At 60.5% G+C, this 12357-nt stretch overlaps 1 protein-coding gene across 2 annotated transcripts in view; it reads right to left on the bottom strand.

The window, feature by feature from the left end:
• Positions 1 to 2940: 2940 nt before the first annotated feature.
• Positions 2941 to 12357, bottom strand: part of VPS37C (VPS37C subunit of ESCRT-I) — a 26187-nt gene continuing 16770 nt past the window's right edge. The window contains exons 2-5 of one of the 2 annotated variants that reach the window (XM_049645441.1): positions 9892 to 9989; positions 6301 to 6472; positions 5529 to 5611; positions 2941 to 4773 (exon numbers count right to left, since the gene is read on the bottom strand). In XM_049645441.1, coding sequence (XP_049501398.1) covers positions 4051 to 4773; positions 5529 to 5611; positions 6301 to 6472; positions 9892 to 9984 — 1071 coding nt within the window. In that variant the 5' untranslated portion in view covers positions 9985 to 9989 and the 3' untranslated portion in view covers positions 2941 to 4050. Of the gene's footprint in view, positions 4774 to 5528; positions 5612 to 6300; positions 6473 to 9891; positions 12319 to 12357 lie in introns of those variants that run through there. The other variant, XM_049645430.1, reaches the window with a different exon arrangement.

Raw genomic sequence — 12357 nt, 5'->3', positions numbered from 1 at the left:
ACATGAGCCCGATCAACGGGAGAAAACCAAACGTAATCGGCATCCGTACGGGGCATCCACACAGACATGGAAATCCCAAACGTGGACCACATGAGGTCTCTGTGTCATTCTGAACTCAGGAGAAGGGGTAGGGCTCTGGGACTTCAAGGGAAGGAACGCACTGCACTTCGCGGGGCGATAAAAAGAGCAGATGTTTGGGAATCGGGTGTTTGCCCCGCCGTACAGATGGGTCGCTCAGATAACATTTATCTCTGGCAAGAACACTTATTCTGGAAAGACCTCCAATTTAGATTCTTCCATGTAGTAAAGGGAGGGGCAAAAGCTTCTCTGGAGCCCTCAGAGTCTGATGGCCTTCAGCTCAAAATAGCCCGCGAGCCAAAGTGGCCCGTCTTGGGGCAGCCCGCCCCCAGTCCCTCCAGGGCAGAGGCTGCACCCCCAGTCCCTCCAGGGCGACCAGCACCTTTCGTGATAAAAGCTCTTTACTCTCTAGCTTGGCCACCTTGCACGGCCTCAACACAACCATGGCCTGCTTAAACCCCCCCCCCCCCCCCCCCCCCCCCCCCCCCCCCACCAAAGGAGCTGCGCTGAAGTATAAAAATCTTTTTAGAAACCTCGTTTTCCAAGTGGTGGCAGGCTTGGGTGGTGCACTCCAAAAAAAGATCTACCTGTTCGGTTGGACCGTCGAATAGGAACGCTCTCAGCCTCGGAGACGCCCCCAGGGGGGTGTGAGTGTGCAACCCGGCTCAAGCACACCCTCCTCGAGCGGAGTCCGGGAGACTGAGGCCCCAGAGGAAAGCTCACCGTGAGTAACCAGGAACAAGTCTAGCTTTGAGGTTGTCGTGCCTCTAGATCTGGGAGTACAGAACAGGACTAACGTGATGGCCGAGAGGAGGTTTCGAGTGGCCTGGCCCCAGCTAACTCAGCGAAGGGCGCTGCTCACTGAAGCCAGGAATCGCTTTGAGGCTCTAAATTTGACACTCAGGGTGTGTCCTTGGGCAGCTGGCTCTGCGGCCAGGGGAGGCCCACTGCGGTTGGGTGGGCGGGGAAGGCGCCTGGTGATTTCACACGGCAGATGCAGGGCGGGGAGAGGCGTGGCGAGCGTCTGCAAGATCTAAGGTGTGGAGGGCCTGCGGGGAAGGCAGGGCCAGGAGCAGCAGGGGCACCCGTGCCCCCGGATGACCAGCTGAAGCATCTCTCCATCAAGCCCTTCCTCAGAAAATGGTGCCGCCACCCTGCCGCGACTCTGGGACCAAGGCCAAGCCAGGGACCAGATTGTGCTGCCAGAGTGAGATTTTTGGCCTCTTCCTACAAAGCCAAGTTGTCTTCTAGCCCTCCCTGGTGTCCTGTGTCCCTAGTCCTGGACATCTGCAAGGCAGGGCCAGAGTACAGGAGGTGGGGGGGGGGGGAAGGCCCTAAAACTTTGAGGCCCAGGGATTCTCAACGTGGGCTTAGATCCCCCGAGCTTTTTCCAGGAGTGTGACTCTGGAAGGCAGCCGGCTTTGGACACCACAAAGGCATCGCACAGTGGAGGAGCCCCTGCAGGCAGTCAGGCAGCCGGGAGCGGGTCCTGCCCCCGCGCCCCCGGGCTAGGCGACCTGGTCCCCGGCCCACCCATCATGCAGTCTCCCTCCCCTGCTTCAGATCTGGGGCTCCAAGCACTGTTGAAAGGACCCAACGAGCTCATGCAGGTCACTTGGCCCTGCTGAATATCCAATGTTGGCGATCCACAGCATCCCTGCGTGGTGTCCACAGGCAGCCCGTCCTTGTCACTTTGCAGGGAAGGAAAAGCAGAAGGGCTGACTTGAGGGCCCATTGGAAGCCTGGTCTCCTGACTCCCCCGGAGCCGCCCTCCCAACCCACGTGATAAAAAGCCCGCTGAGCTCACGGTGGAGAGGGAGCAGGCTGGGCGGTGGCGGTGGCTGAAGACCACTCGGTACGCAGCCAGCTTCGTGCCCCACCATCCCTCTATCCATTTAGAACCTGGAAGGGAAGATGTGGCCCGCCCGGGGGTCTTGGCCAGGCCGACAGCAGGCAAGCCCTGTCCCCCAAACGGGTGGCAGGAATGCGACGCAAGGCTCCTTAGGCTGAGCCCCGCACGCCCCCTGGTGGGGGCCTGTGGCCTAGCGTGGCCCAAGCTCTGGCCCAGGAAGAGGCAAAAACGTAGGCCCCCAGCGTGAAAACACCGAAGGATGGGATGAGCACTGGGTGTGGTATGGAAACCAATTTGACAATAAATTTCATATTTAAAAAAAAAAAAAAAAGAAAGAAAACCAGAGAGTAGGAGAGAAAAGGGGAAGGTCGTCAGAGCCTGGCCCCAGGGCAAAGGCGCAGGGGAGGGCAGCAGCTCAAGAGAGGACAGCCAGATAGATCAGGCTTTGTGGACAGGAATCAAAGAGGCCTCTCAGCAGAGCGTGATCCTGAAGGGATTCCACACCCGCCCCAGGCAGCCACATCTTCACCTCGCAAACCCACTGGACGAGCCACAGCACAACTTGTAACTCATCGAAGTTTATTATGGCCATTAATTACACAAACACACCGGCGATCGGTCATCCAGTTCAGAAGCACTCGAACCAGTAGAGTCCATTAGTGATTTCTCTTGATAAATAACTTACGAGAAGAACAATTGGCAAGGACCCAACAGCGAATGGAGCATCTCGTCGCGAACACCCACCGATGGTGCGTGGGCCGGGGAGGGGGGCAGGCACCGGAAAGTCGAGTTTCCTCGTTGGCCCCCAGCACCCCAGGCCCACCAGATGCTGGGTACTCAAGTAGTGGACATTTCAAGGCACATATGACTTCCTGGCCGATAGCAGCTCCAGAGTCTGCCCTCGAGACCTGGATCCCATCTGGAACAACCAAGGTAAAGCTCCGCTCACCACACCCCTTTGGTCTATTGTCTCTGTTATCACCGAACACGCTCAACATCCCCGGCGTGCCGGGGGGGCTGCAGGCGGCGCGAGTCCCAATCCCTGCCCTTTACATTCTGACGACAAGAGGGAAGCAGAGGAGCGGACTCTGACACGGTGGCAGTCACGGTGTCTGAGGAAGCACCACTTGGGAAGTCGCTGTTAGGGCATCCTTTAACGTGTGTCTCAGGAGGGGTGCCGGGGTGGGGAGTTACACGAGGGAGCCAGAGGCAGCAGACGGAGGGAGGGGGCTGCTGCGGATGAGATTCAAGGCACTAAAGGAGCGGATGGATGGGGTGGGCCTCAGCAGTCAACCGGAAGTGGAGGGCCCCAGAGAAGAGAGGGCGGCCGCTCCATTCCTAAAGGAGTCCGGTGCGACACCATCTCCTGGGCCGGAGCTGGCCCCTCCCCTCCAGATTCTGCCTCAGATTCTGGGGTCCACCTTCACAGCCCCCTGCTTTCTCGCTGCTCTGGCTCTGCTGCCGTCGTTCAAACCAGCACACGGGACAAGCTTATCTGACATCAACCTATCGGAGTTCAATTATGGCTTTATGTGATTTAAAAATCAGTGTTTCTCCTTACTGTTCCCTCTCCCGATCCCACTCTAGCTCCAGGCCATCCTTGAATGGACCAGACGGACGCAGAGTCGCATCCCTTGCTGTGGGCACCAGGTTGAATGTGCCAGATCCCAGGAGAGAGGGAGGGGGTGAGCGGGGGCCGGAGACCCCCTCATCACGAAGATAATTGCATTGGGTTCCGGTGTCCGTGAGTGCAAGCACAAGTGCGTGCCCCCGAGCACACGCACCTGCCCACTCACACGGACACCCACGGAGGAGGCACCGAGCTCCCCGCCTGGCTAGCACCAGAAAAGCTGAAGCCAGTCACTGAAAGGAGGCGCTCCCCTCCCCCAGGAGGCCACTGAGTGCCGTGGCCGTCTGGTGCGGCCAAGCCAGTCACGCTGCCGGCGCCTTTCCAGGCCTGCACGCTCCCGACCAGGTCCCCCCTCGGCTCCCACGTGCTGACACAAGTCCACAAGGAGGACCCAAGTCCACCTGCAATTTAACCTCGAATCTCAGTGGTGGGCGGGCCAAAGGTTGCGGTACAAGGAGAAGTAGGGAAGGGCCGAGGGCCGGGACTGTGTCTAATACCCGGGCCAGGAGGGCCCCTGAGGTGCCGGAAACCCATAGGGAGGGGCAGGCCTGGGAGGGTAGGGCGGCTGGGGGACGCCTGAGGGCTGGGGCTGGCCTGGGAAGATGGGGAGCTGGGGCTGTGTTGGGTAAGGAGGTTTTCCTCCAGTCGAGAGGTAAGGGGCCTGTTGAGGATAGCCAGGGCTGGGGGCCCGGCTCCCCGCCAAGGGGTATCCGGGGCCAGAGGCACCAGTGGGGGCCGCGGGATAGCCTGGCCGGGGGGGCGTGCTCCTTTGTGGGGACCAGGGGTAGCCCGCGGCAGCCCGGGGTCCCGGCTGGGCTGACGGGTAAGGGGGGCCCAGAGGCCCACTGTAGGAAAAGGAGGGCTGGGACACCACGGGGAAGGGGGCCGGCTGGAGCGCGCCTTGGGCGGTGGGGCCCACGGGCATGCCAGGAGACGGGCTGTAGGGCAAAGGGTAGGGAGGCACGGCCGCCGGTGGCGGGGGCGGCTCTTCGGCCACAGGGGGTGTTGCCGGGGGGGCCGGGCGAGGCGGGGGCGGGGGGCGCGGAGGAGGGGCGTCACCAGCCGGCTCCTGGGAAACTCTGGGCTTCCTCATCACATCCTGAAGCTTCTCCACGCGCACCCTGCGCAGGTGAGACAGCATCCTCATGGAGGAGAAGTTCTCCAGAAACGTTTCCAAGGGCACCTCGCCCTCCAGGAACTTCTCGGCCATGGCCTAGAACAGATAAGGTCTGGTGACGACGGGCCTGCCTGGGATCAAGGCCACCCGTGTTCCCCAGCTGCGCCCCCCCCACCTCAGCGCACTGCAGCCACCCCCTATCTTCTCTGGCCTCCGTTTGGGAATTTCTCCTTGCGGCCCTCATCACTGCCGACACAGGCTACCTGCACTCGCTGGTGTATTCCGTCTCCATCGCCAGGGTGTCAGCCCCTGGAGGGCAGGGACTACTGTGGCCATTGCTGTCCCCCGCCCCTGGCGCTGTGCCGGGCTCGCAGCGGCTGCTGCCCGTATGTGATAAATAAATGCATGGACACCAGCTACTCGGTTCCTACTGCAGGCGGGCCCCGGGCTGGGAGGACCTGGTAGCTTCCGGCACCCAGAGCACGGAGAACTGGAGGGAGCCAGTCTGCCCGCAGACGGAAGAGACGGCCAGAGGGAAGCAGAACAGAGAGGCCAGGCCGCCAGGGGGGGGCCGGGGGCCCGGCTTCAGTCCTCGGGGCCTCCTGCTGCGCCACCTCGTACCCACGTCTGCCAGCTGCCCTGTGGCCCGGCCGGCAGCTGCCCTTCCTGCTCCCGCCAGCGGGACCAGGCTCCCATTCACCCTATCCACCGGGACCGATGGCGTCACTCATCTGTGCCACCGTCTAAAGCCCCCTGTCCCGACTCTACAGGCACCCAGTGCTCGTTCCGAGGGCTCCTGCTCCAGGGGCCGACGCTACCGCCGGAAGAGGAGGTGACGACGGCCATCTTACCTCAGACTCTTCTTCAATCTTCATGCCTTCGATCTGCAGAAGGTCTAACAAGGTCTCTGGCTTCAGTGCTGAAGCAAACTTCTCTGGAAGGGAGGGCAGAAAGATCAACATTCTGAAAGCGCCTCTTGATTCGGTGCTGGAGGCTAAGGTTTGGGCGAAGACCTTCGGAGTGACCCCTGTGTGTTCCGAGGTCCGGCCGCTGTCCTGGGGTCTGCTGTGGAGCCCCAGGTGGCCCAGTTCCCTGAGGTCGCCTTCCTAGGCAGAGAGGAGCTCTATCCACCGAGCCCAGCCCAGACCTTGGCTAGCCGGCCTCCCCAGTGCCACCCGATGCCAGCAGGAAGCAAAGATGCACCGGCGAGCCCCAAGCCTGCTCGGCCTCACTCTCTGAGCATCCGGCTTCTTCACTGTCCAGACCAGGACAGCCCCTCCCACCTCGCAGATGGCAGATCCTGGGACGCGGAGAGCCCGGGGCAGCCCTAGAAACCGGAAGCTGGGCTGGTGGCGTTGTGAGCAACAGCACGGAATGCAGGCTGTCTGGATCCAGCCCAAATCTGGCCACGTAACCCTGGCCATGTCCCTGACTCTCTCTGAGCCTCATTCTTCTCATGTTTGAAACAAGAACAGTGGTACCTCCACTTATAGGCTGTTGTGAGAAAACGTACGGAAAGCACTTAGCACAGGGGCTGGGGACACGGTCGTCCTCACTGCTGGCCCTTTCCTGTCCGGGGGCAAGGACGGGGACCTATTCCAGCAGCTCCCAGGCCGCCCCTACCCAGCTTCGCCTTCTGCTCCTGGCACCGCTCCACGAGCTTCCGCAGCTCCTGGTACTTGTCCGAGAGGTTTGAGCGGCTGATCTCCAGGGGACCTTGAAACTCCAGGTTCCGCTCAGCCAGGCTGCGGTTGGTGGCCAGAGCCATCTCTCGTTCCAGCTGCAGGTCCTGGACCTAAGGGAACAGGATGTGGACCGGGAGAACCCTCCCCACCACCACCACTCACCACCGTGGCAGGCTGGACCGGGGGCTTCTGGGACGCATCACCCACCGCGGCAGAAGTGGGCGATGCCCCCGACTGGAGTCCGACAGACCCGGGTTCGGACCCCGAGCAAAGCACTGTGACCCAGGCACCTCATCCCACACCCTCTGTGGCGGATCCGTGCAGAAAACGCACTGACGGTCGGCAGCTTTGCCCACGGCCACGGGGGAGCAGGAACAGGGCCCACCAAGGGCCGCGGACGCCTCCAGGAAGCAGGGGGACCAATTAATAGGAACAAGTCAGAGGCTTTCTAGGAGGGAAGGGACCAAACTCCCAAGCCACTTCTCCCCAAGCTTCGGAGGCAAGAAGCCCACCGTGAGGTGCACTAAGGTGGCCAAAGCCAGACCACAGGCCGGACGTGCATGAGGCCCCAAAACAGTCACCCTGAGGGATGAGAAAGGCAGGGCCAGACCGTGACGCTGACTCAGGAGAAACTTGTCCTCGCCTCCGAGGCCACAGGCATGCCCTGCAGAGAAGCTGTGCATATGAGCGGGCAGAGGGGGCCCCCAAGAACTGGAGTGGAGTCTCACAGCCAGCAAAAGGCTCCCACCGACATGGGCGACCTGTGGCCACCTGAAGCCAGCCTTTGCCCCCGGACGTCGCCCCCTGAGAGCACCTCCCCAAGCCAAGCAGCGCTCTGGCCCTCAGCCAGGTCCCTTGCTGCCACTAGCGGCTGAGGCGGCAGCCACAGGAACCCTTCCCGGACCTGCTCTGACCCAAAGCTCCCTCCACGTGCCAGGGAGTCCCCTTTACCGAGAGGAGGGCGGAGGCTCGGACCCACCACCCCTGAGACAGTGACACGTGGCACCAAAGAGAGCGTTCAGCACCCAGCAGAGGGCTCAGGGCACAGCTCGGCAAAGGGCGGCTTCCATGTAGGGGCCACCCTGGTCAGCACGTGATGGGCCGGCTCGTCCTCCACCAGGCCATGGGGACCCGGGAAGAGGGGGCTTCCGGGAAGCCTGCCCTCCTGCTGATCCCCAGCCACAGGGCCTTGAGATCTGAGCTCAGGGGCAGGACTGGAGCCTGCTTTTCATGCTCCAGACGGGGAAGAGGGACGTCACATCCGCCTCCCCTCCACGGTGCAGCCACTGGGGCCCAGGGATCATGGGCCTGGCTGTGGTCTCTCTGGTCTCCCTATGACAGCAAGCTGCCTCCACATCTGGGCTGTCTGTATTTGCTGCCACTAACACTCTTTTGAGTCACTGGGCAAGCTCCAGAGCAGGAGGCCTGAAGCCCTCTGCTCAGCTGCCCCTTACACAGAACGTCTGGCCCTTATGTGTCCACTGCCTTTTCCCTGGGTCTTGACCAACAAATATATCTAAGCTGTGTCATTCTGCCCTACGCCTTGCCCTATGCATTTCTGCCCCCTCTCCCACAGCCTCCCCCAAATCTTTCTCCACTGGGGGGGGTCACTATGAAGCCCGCCAGCTGTCACTTAGAAGAGGTCGATACCACAGTTCCGGAACCCCCGTCAAAAGAGTTCACCAGCCTGCCGCGACCCCACCATTCACTGCCCTGTGTGGACACAGGCCCCCTGCTACCTAGCTCTCTTTTCTCCAAGCAGCGTCCACATCCCCAAGCGAACCAGCTCCTCTCTCTCTGCACAGCCACACGGCGACGAGGACGTGTAAAATTGTGTTTTATACGGACCGTGGTGGAAACCTCGTCCAAGGGCTTTTTGCAAGCCTGAGGAGCCTGCCCTGCTTCACTTTCCCTTGATCCCAGAAAGCCTTCCCCGCTGAGGATTCAAATCGATCGGTCAGGCTGGCGGCACGCCACAAAATTCGCGTTGCCTGCAGCCCAAGAGGTTGTGCGGCCATTTTCTGTACTTCGACGTAGATTCTATCGGCCTGCTCAGCTTGGAAGTCAAGTAGTGATACTTCTGTGAAGGCTCGCTTCTGCCAAGTTGCACGTGCCATTTAGAGCTGGCCTTGGGATTCCTATAACCTGTGCTCACGGCAGAGTCAAGAAGCACTTGGCGCCCGGGGCGCCTGGGTGGTTCAGTCGGTTGAGCATCTGACTCCTGACTGTGGCTCAGGTCATGATCCCGGGGTCGTGGGATGGGAGCCCCACATCGGGATCCTCACTGAGCACAGAGCCTGCTTAAGACTCACTTTCTCTCTCTCTCTTTCTCTCTCTCTCTGCCCCTCCCCTGCTCGAACACACTCTGTGTCTCTAAAATTAAAAAAACAAACAAACAAAAAACCCTGCTCTATGCCCAGCACTATGCCAGCTGAGGCAGACCCCGGCAGTCACGGCCTAACTGACCACAGAGGCAGGCCTGCAGCTTAACCGACACAGGCTTTGCTTTCTGTCCTCGCGGAGCGGGCTCAAGGTACCAGGATGTGCCACGGAGCGCCCCCACCTCTCTTCAGACCCTGCCCCCTACTGCGTCCCTGCCCCCACTTCGATCCCTACCCCCCAGCAAAGATTGCTCATCTGGGTAGAGGGGCAGGTCGCGGGGCGGGCAGCGAGAGCACAGGCGAGGAAGGGCAAGGGAATATAGCCTCGCTACGCACCCCTACAGAAAGCAGGAAGAAGCTAGGCAGGGTGGCTTCCCTTCTGTGGGGAACAGGTCGTGAACCCCCAGAAAAGACACACCAGGCCTGTTCATAAAATAAAAATATATTCCAAGCGCCCCTCAGACGAGCTCGGCATCGCTTGTGCTCGGGTCTCCGCCCGGTGTTAGGGGCAGCGGAAGGGGCTTCCAGAACAGTGGGCAGGCTGGCGCCGCTCAGGGCAGGACCGCGGTATACCCAGCTCTCGGCCACGTCCAGTCTCCTGACCTCACAGGGGGAGTCACGGTTGAGGACACAGGAGGGCAGGAAAGCCTTTATAGAGTGTGGAGCTCTACACGTCTGCAAGGGTGATTTTATTCCCAGGGGGACTGCGGAGAGCGGAGCTGGTTAGGCGCCCTTTGGTGGAGGAAACAGGACTGCACAGGAGATGAGCCCAAGAAGGGCTCCTCCGGAGACGCAGGGCCACACAAGGCCCCTGGGGAAAGGCGACTACAGAACAGTAGCAGTACCTTTAGAAACCTCCAGATTCAGGCTAGAACAACAACGTGGGGACTCCCGGGGCAGGTGGGTCCCCCCGAGTTCACATGGGGGCCCTGGACGCCCTAGCACCGCCCCCTAGAACTCCCAGAGGGCCCGGGAACTGGATCCCGATCTCAGGGGCTCCTCCGGCTTGATCCAAACCAGGGTGAAGGCCACAGAAAAGGGAGGAGAATGTGGCCCCGACTCCCACCAGGCCGGCGTCCTGAAGCAGGGCCTCGGTCCCACCTGCTGGCCTTCCTTCTTCCTGGGGCCCCAGGACAGCCTTGCTCTACCTCAGGGGACTCCAGGGCCAGCCGGTCAATGGCCTCCGGGTCGTTCTGCATTTCCTCCAGCTCCTCCAAGGTCTTGCCTTTTAGTGTCTCCATCCTCCCTGTGAACACAGAGCGAAGCGAGAGACACGCCACGGTTTTCCGACGATGCTTCCAGCTCATTCCGGCCACCCTGCCATCCCCTGTCCCCGGGGACACCAGGAAGCCACTCCTTCTCCCAAACCATGAGCAACAGGTATGTGAAAGCACTGGGCAGCCAGAGGCAAAACTGGGATTCCTTAGGGTGCGGGATGAAACTACCCAAGGTACACACGGGACAGGGCAGGACAGGCGGCCAGGGACAGAGACTACGTTGGCCCCAGGCCGCCCGTGAGCCCCGATGCCAGCATGACCTCCGCTAAGTGTCTATTTCTGTCTGAACCAGAAATACACCTAAACCTTCACACACAGGGGCTCTGCGGCCTCAGCATCACAGGCTCAAGGGCATCGCAGCTAGTTTTATCTAGCGCACTGACAACCTTGGGCTTCCCTCAAGTATTCTCTGCAACTGCAGTCCCCTCCACGTGCCACAGAAACGGACCGTCACATGCAGGTCTCCTTGGAGAAGAACGACCACAAAAAATAATCAAATTGGCCCCTAGGGCAATGGGAAGGCAAAGGACGCTGACCGACCCACAAAGAACATCTGCTTGGACGGGAGAGCTGGTTTTAGCAACCCTCCCCCTCTGTCACTCTGCCCAGAGGGACATCGATTGTCTGTGTGACAGAGGGGTCACAGCCAAGCCCCGAGAGGGAGCCCCGGGGACCTGGAGAAGGCAGCACAGACACCCCCAGCACACTCTTCCTTTCTGCTCACAGGATTCCCCTGCTATCTTTTCCAGAAGCACATTTTTTTTTTAATTTTTTTTTTAACGTTTATTTATTTTTGAGACAGAGAGAGACAGAGCATGAACGGGGGAGGGGCAGAGAGAGGGAGACACAGAATCCGAAACAGGCTCCAGGCTCTGAGCGGTCAGCACAGAGCCCGACGCAGGGCTCGAACTCACAGACCGCGAGATCGTGACCTGAGCTGAAGTCGGACGCTTAACCGACTGAGCCACCCAGGCGCCCCCAGAAGCACATTTTATAGCTTCGATGTAGATTTTTCTCATTACGAAAGTGATGTTAGTTTTCAAAAGATCCCAGGTTCGAAAGATAGCGAGACCTGGAAGCCCCCAATCCTCCCGGGTACTGTGCTCAGCTAGCGCGAGCCGACAGTGATGGTTAATCCAAGGAGGTGCTTTGCAATCAAGGACCAAGGTTACGCCCGTGTGGTCGGAAGCGGCCCTGTCCAGGTCTTAGTTTCCCTGTCTGCAATGGAAGGGGCTGGCATCTCCCAGGTCATCAGAAAGATGAAAGGAGAAACGGATCAACAGGGACACCCACCCCATTCACCAGCAAAGCACCGGCTGACTCCTCATGTGCCGGCACGGCTGTTAACGGTACTCCCTTCTGATGCTCAAAAGTGCCCTAGTTTCGACAACAAAATACAGGGTCACCCTCCTGAGAAAGAGCTAGCCAAACAGAGGCACCACCACCGTCTCTTATCTCCTGAGGGTTCAGGGTGGTCCCGAACCTCTGAGGCAAGGAATGCCAAATGCAGGTACGCGCCTGAACCCCAGGGGGAAGCCCTCTGAAAACGCAGGCGCCCCAGTCCCAAAGGTAGAGTTCTGTGTCACTAGGCCTGGGCGGGCCCAGAAATCCAGAATCTCCCTTGGGGATGCTGATCCAGCTGATCCAGGGTCAGGTTCCAAGAAAGGCGACAGCTCCTAGCTAGTCGGGTGACCGCGGAGGCCACAGGTTACTGGGCACCGGAGCGCATGCCTTTTGCATGTGTGGTCCCTCCTGATCCTGCCCCGGGGGCAGGCAGTTGGCTCCTTCCGGGTGGGGACCAGAAAGATCAGGAAACGGCAGCCTCAAAATTCAACACCCTTCTGGTCCACGTCTCACCCTGCTGCTCCAAAAAGCCTTGGTCTAAAAGCTGGAGCAGGAGAACGGCAGCTAGAACAGGCCCCGGGAAGAACTCCAGAGGCACGCTGCTACCACGCGGCCAACCGAGGGGGTCGGCCATCTACGGGACCCGCAGGACAAACGGGAACCTCCCTGAGCCTCCGGGCCTTCATCAGCAGAATGGGCCGGTGTGAGGCTCAGAGAGGGAGGGCAGACAAAGCGCTAGCTTAGCGCAAGGTCTGGCTTAGCGCAAATGCCGGCCCGAGGCTCCAACACCACAGAAATTACTTATTAGGCCTCCGGCGTGGCCCAGATCCGGCTGAGAACTTGCCGGGCCTTCACACCCACAACAGCAGCAGCGCCCAGCCGGGGTCCAAGCACAGAACAGGGTGTCTGCCCGTTCCTGCGGTCGGGGCTGAGCGCAAAGAGCCAGGGGCCAAGGGAAGCTCCGGGGCGGGGGGGGGGGGGGGGGGGGGGGGG

This window comes from Panthera uncia, chromosome D1 (assembly GCF_023721935.1).
Source record: "Panthera uncia isolate 11264 chromosome D1, Puncia_PCG_1.0, whole genome shotgun sequence".
Lineage (NCBI taxonomy): Eukaryota > Metazoa > Chordata > Mammalia > Carnivora > Felidae > Panthera > Panthera uncia.
The sequence above is the reverse complement of the archived record's forward strand: the minus strand, read 5'-3'. Positions and strand labels throughout refer to the sequence as shown.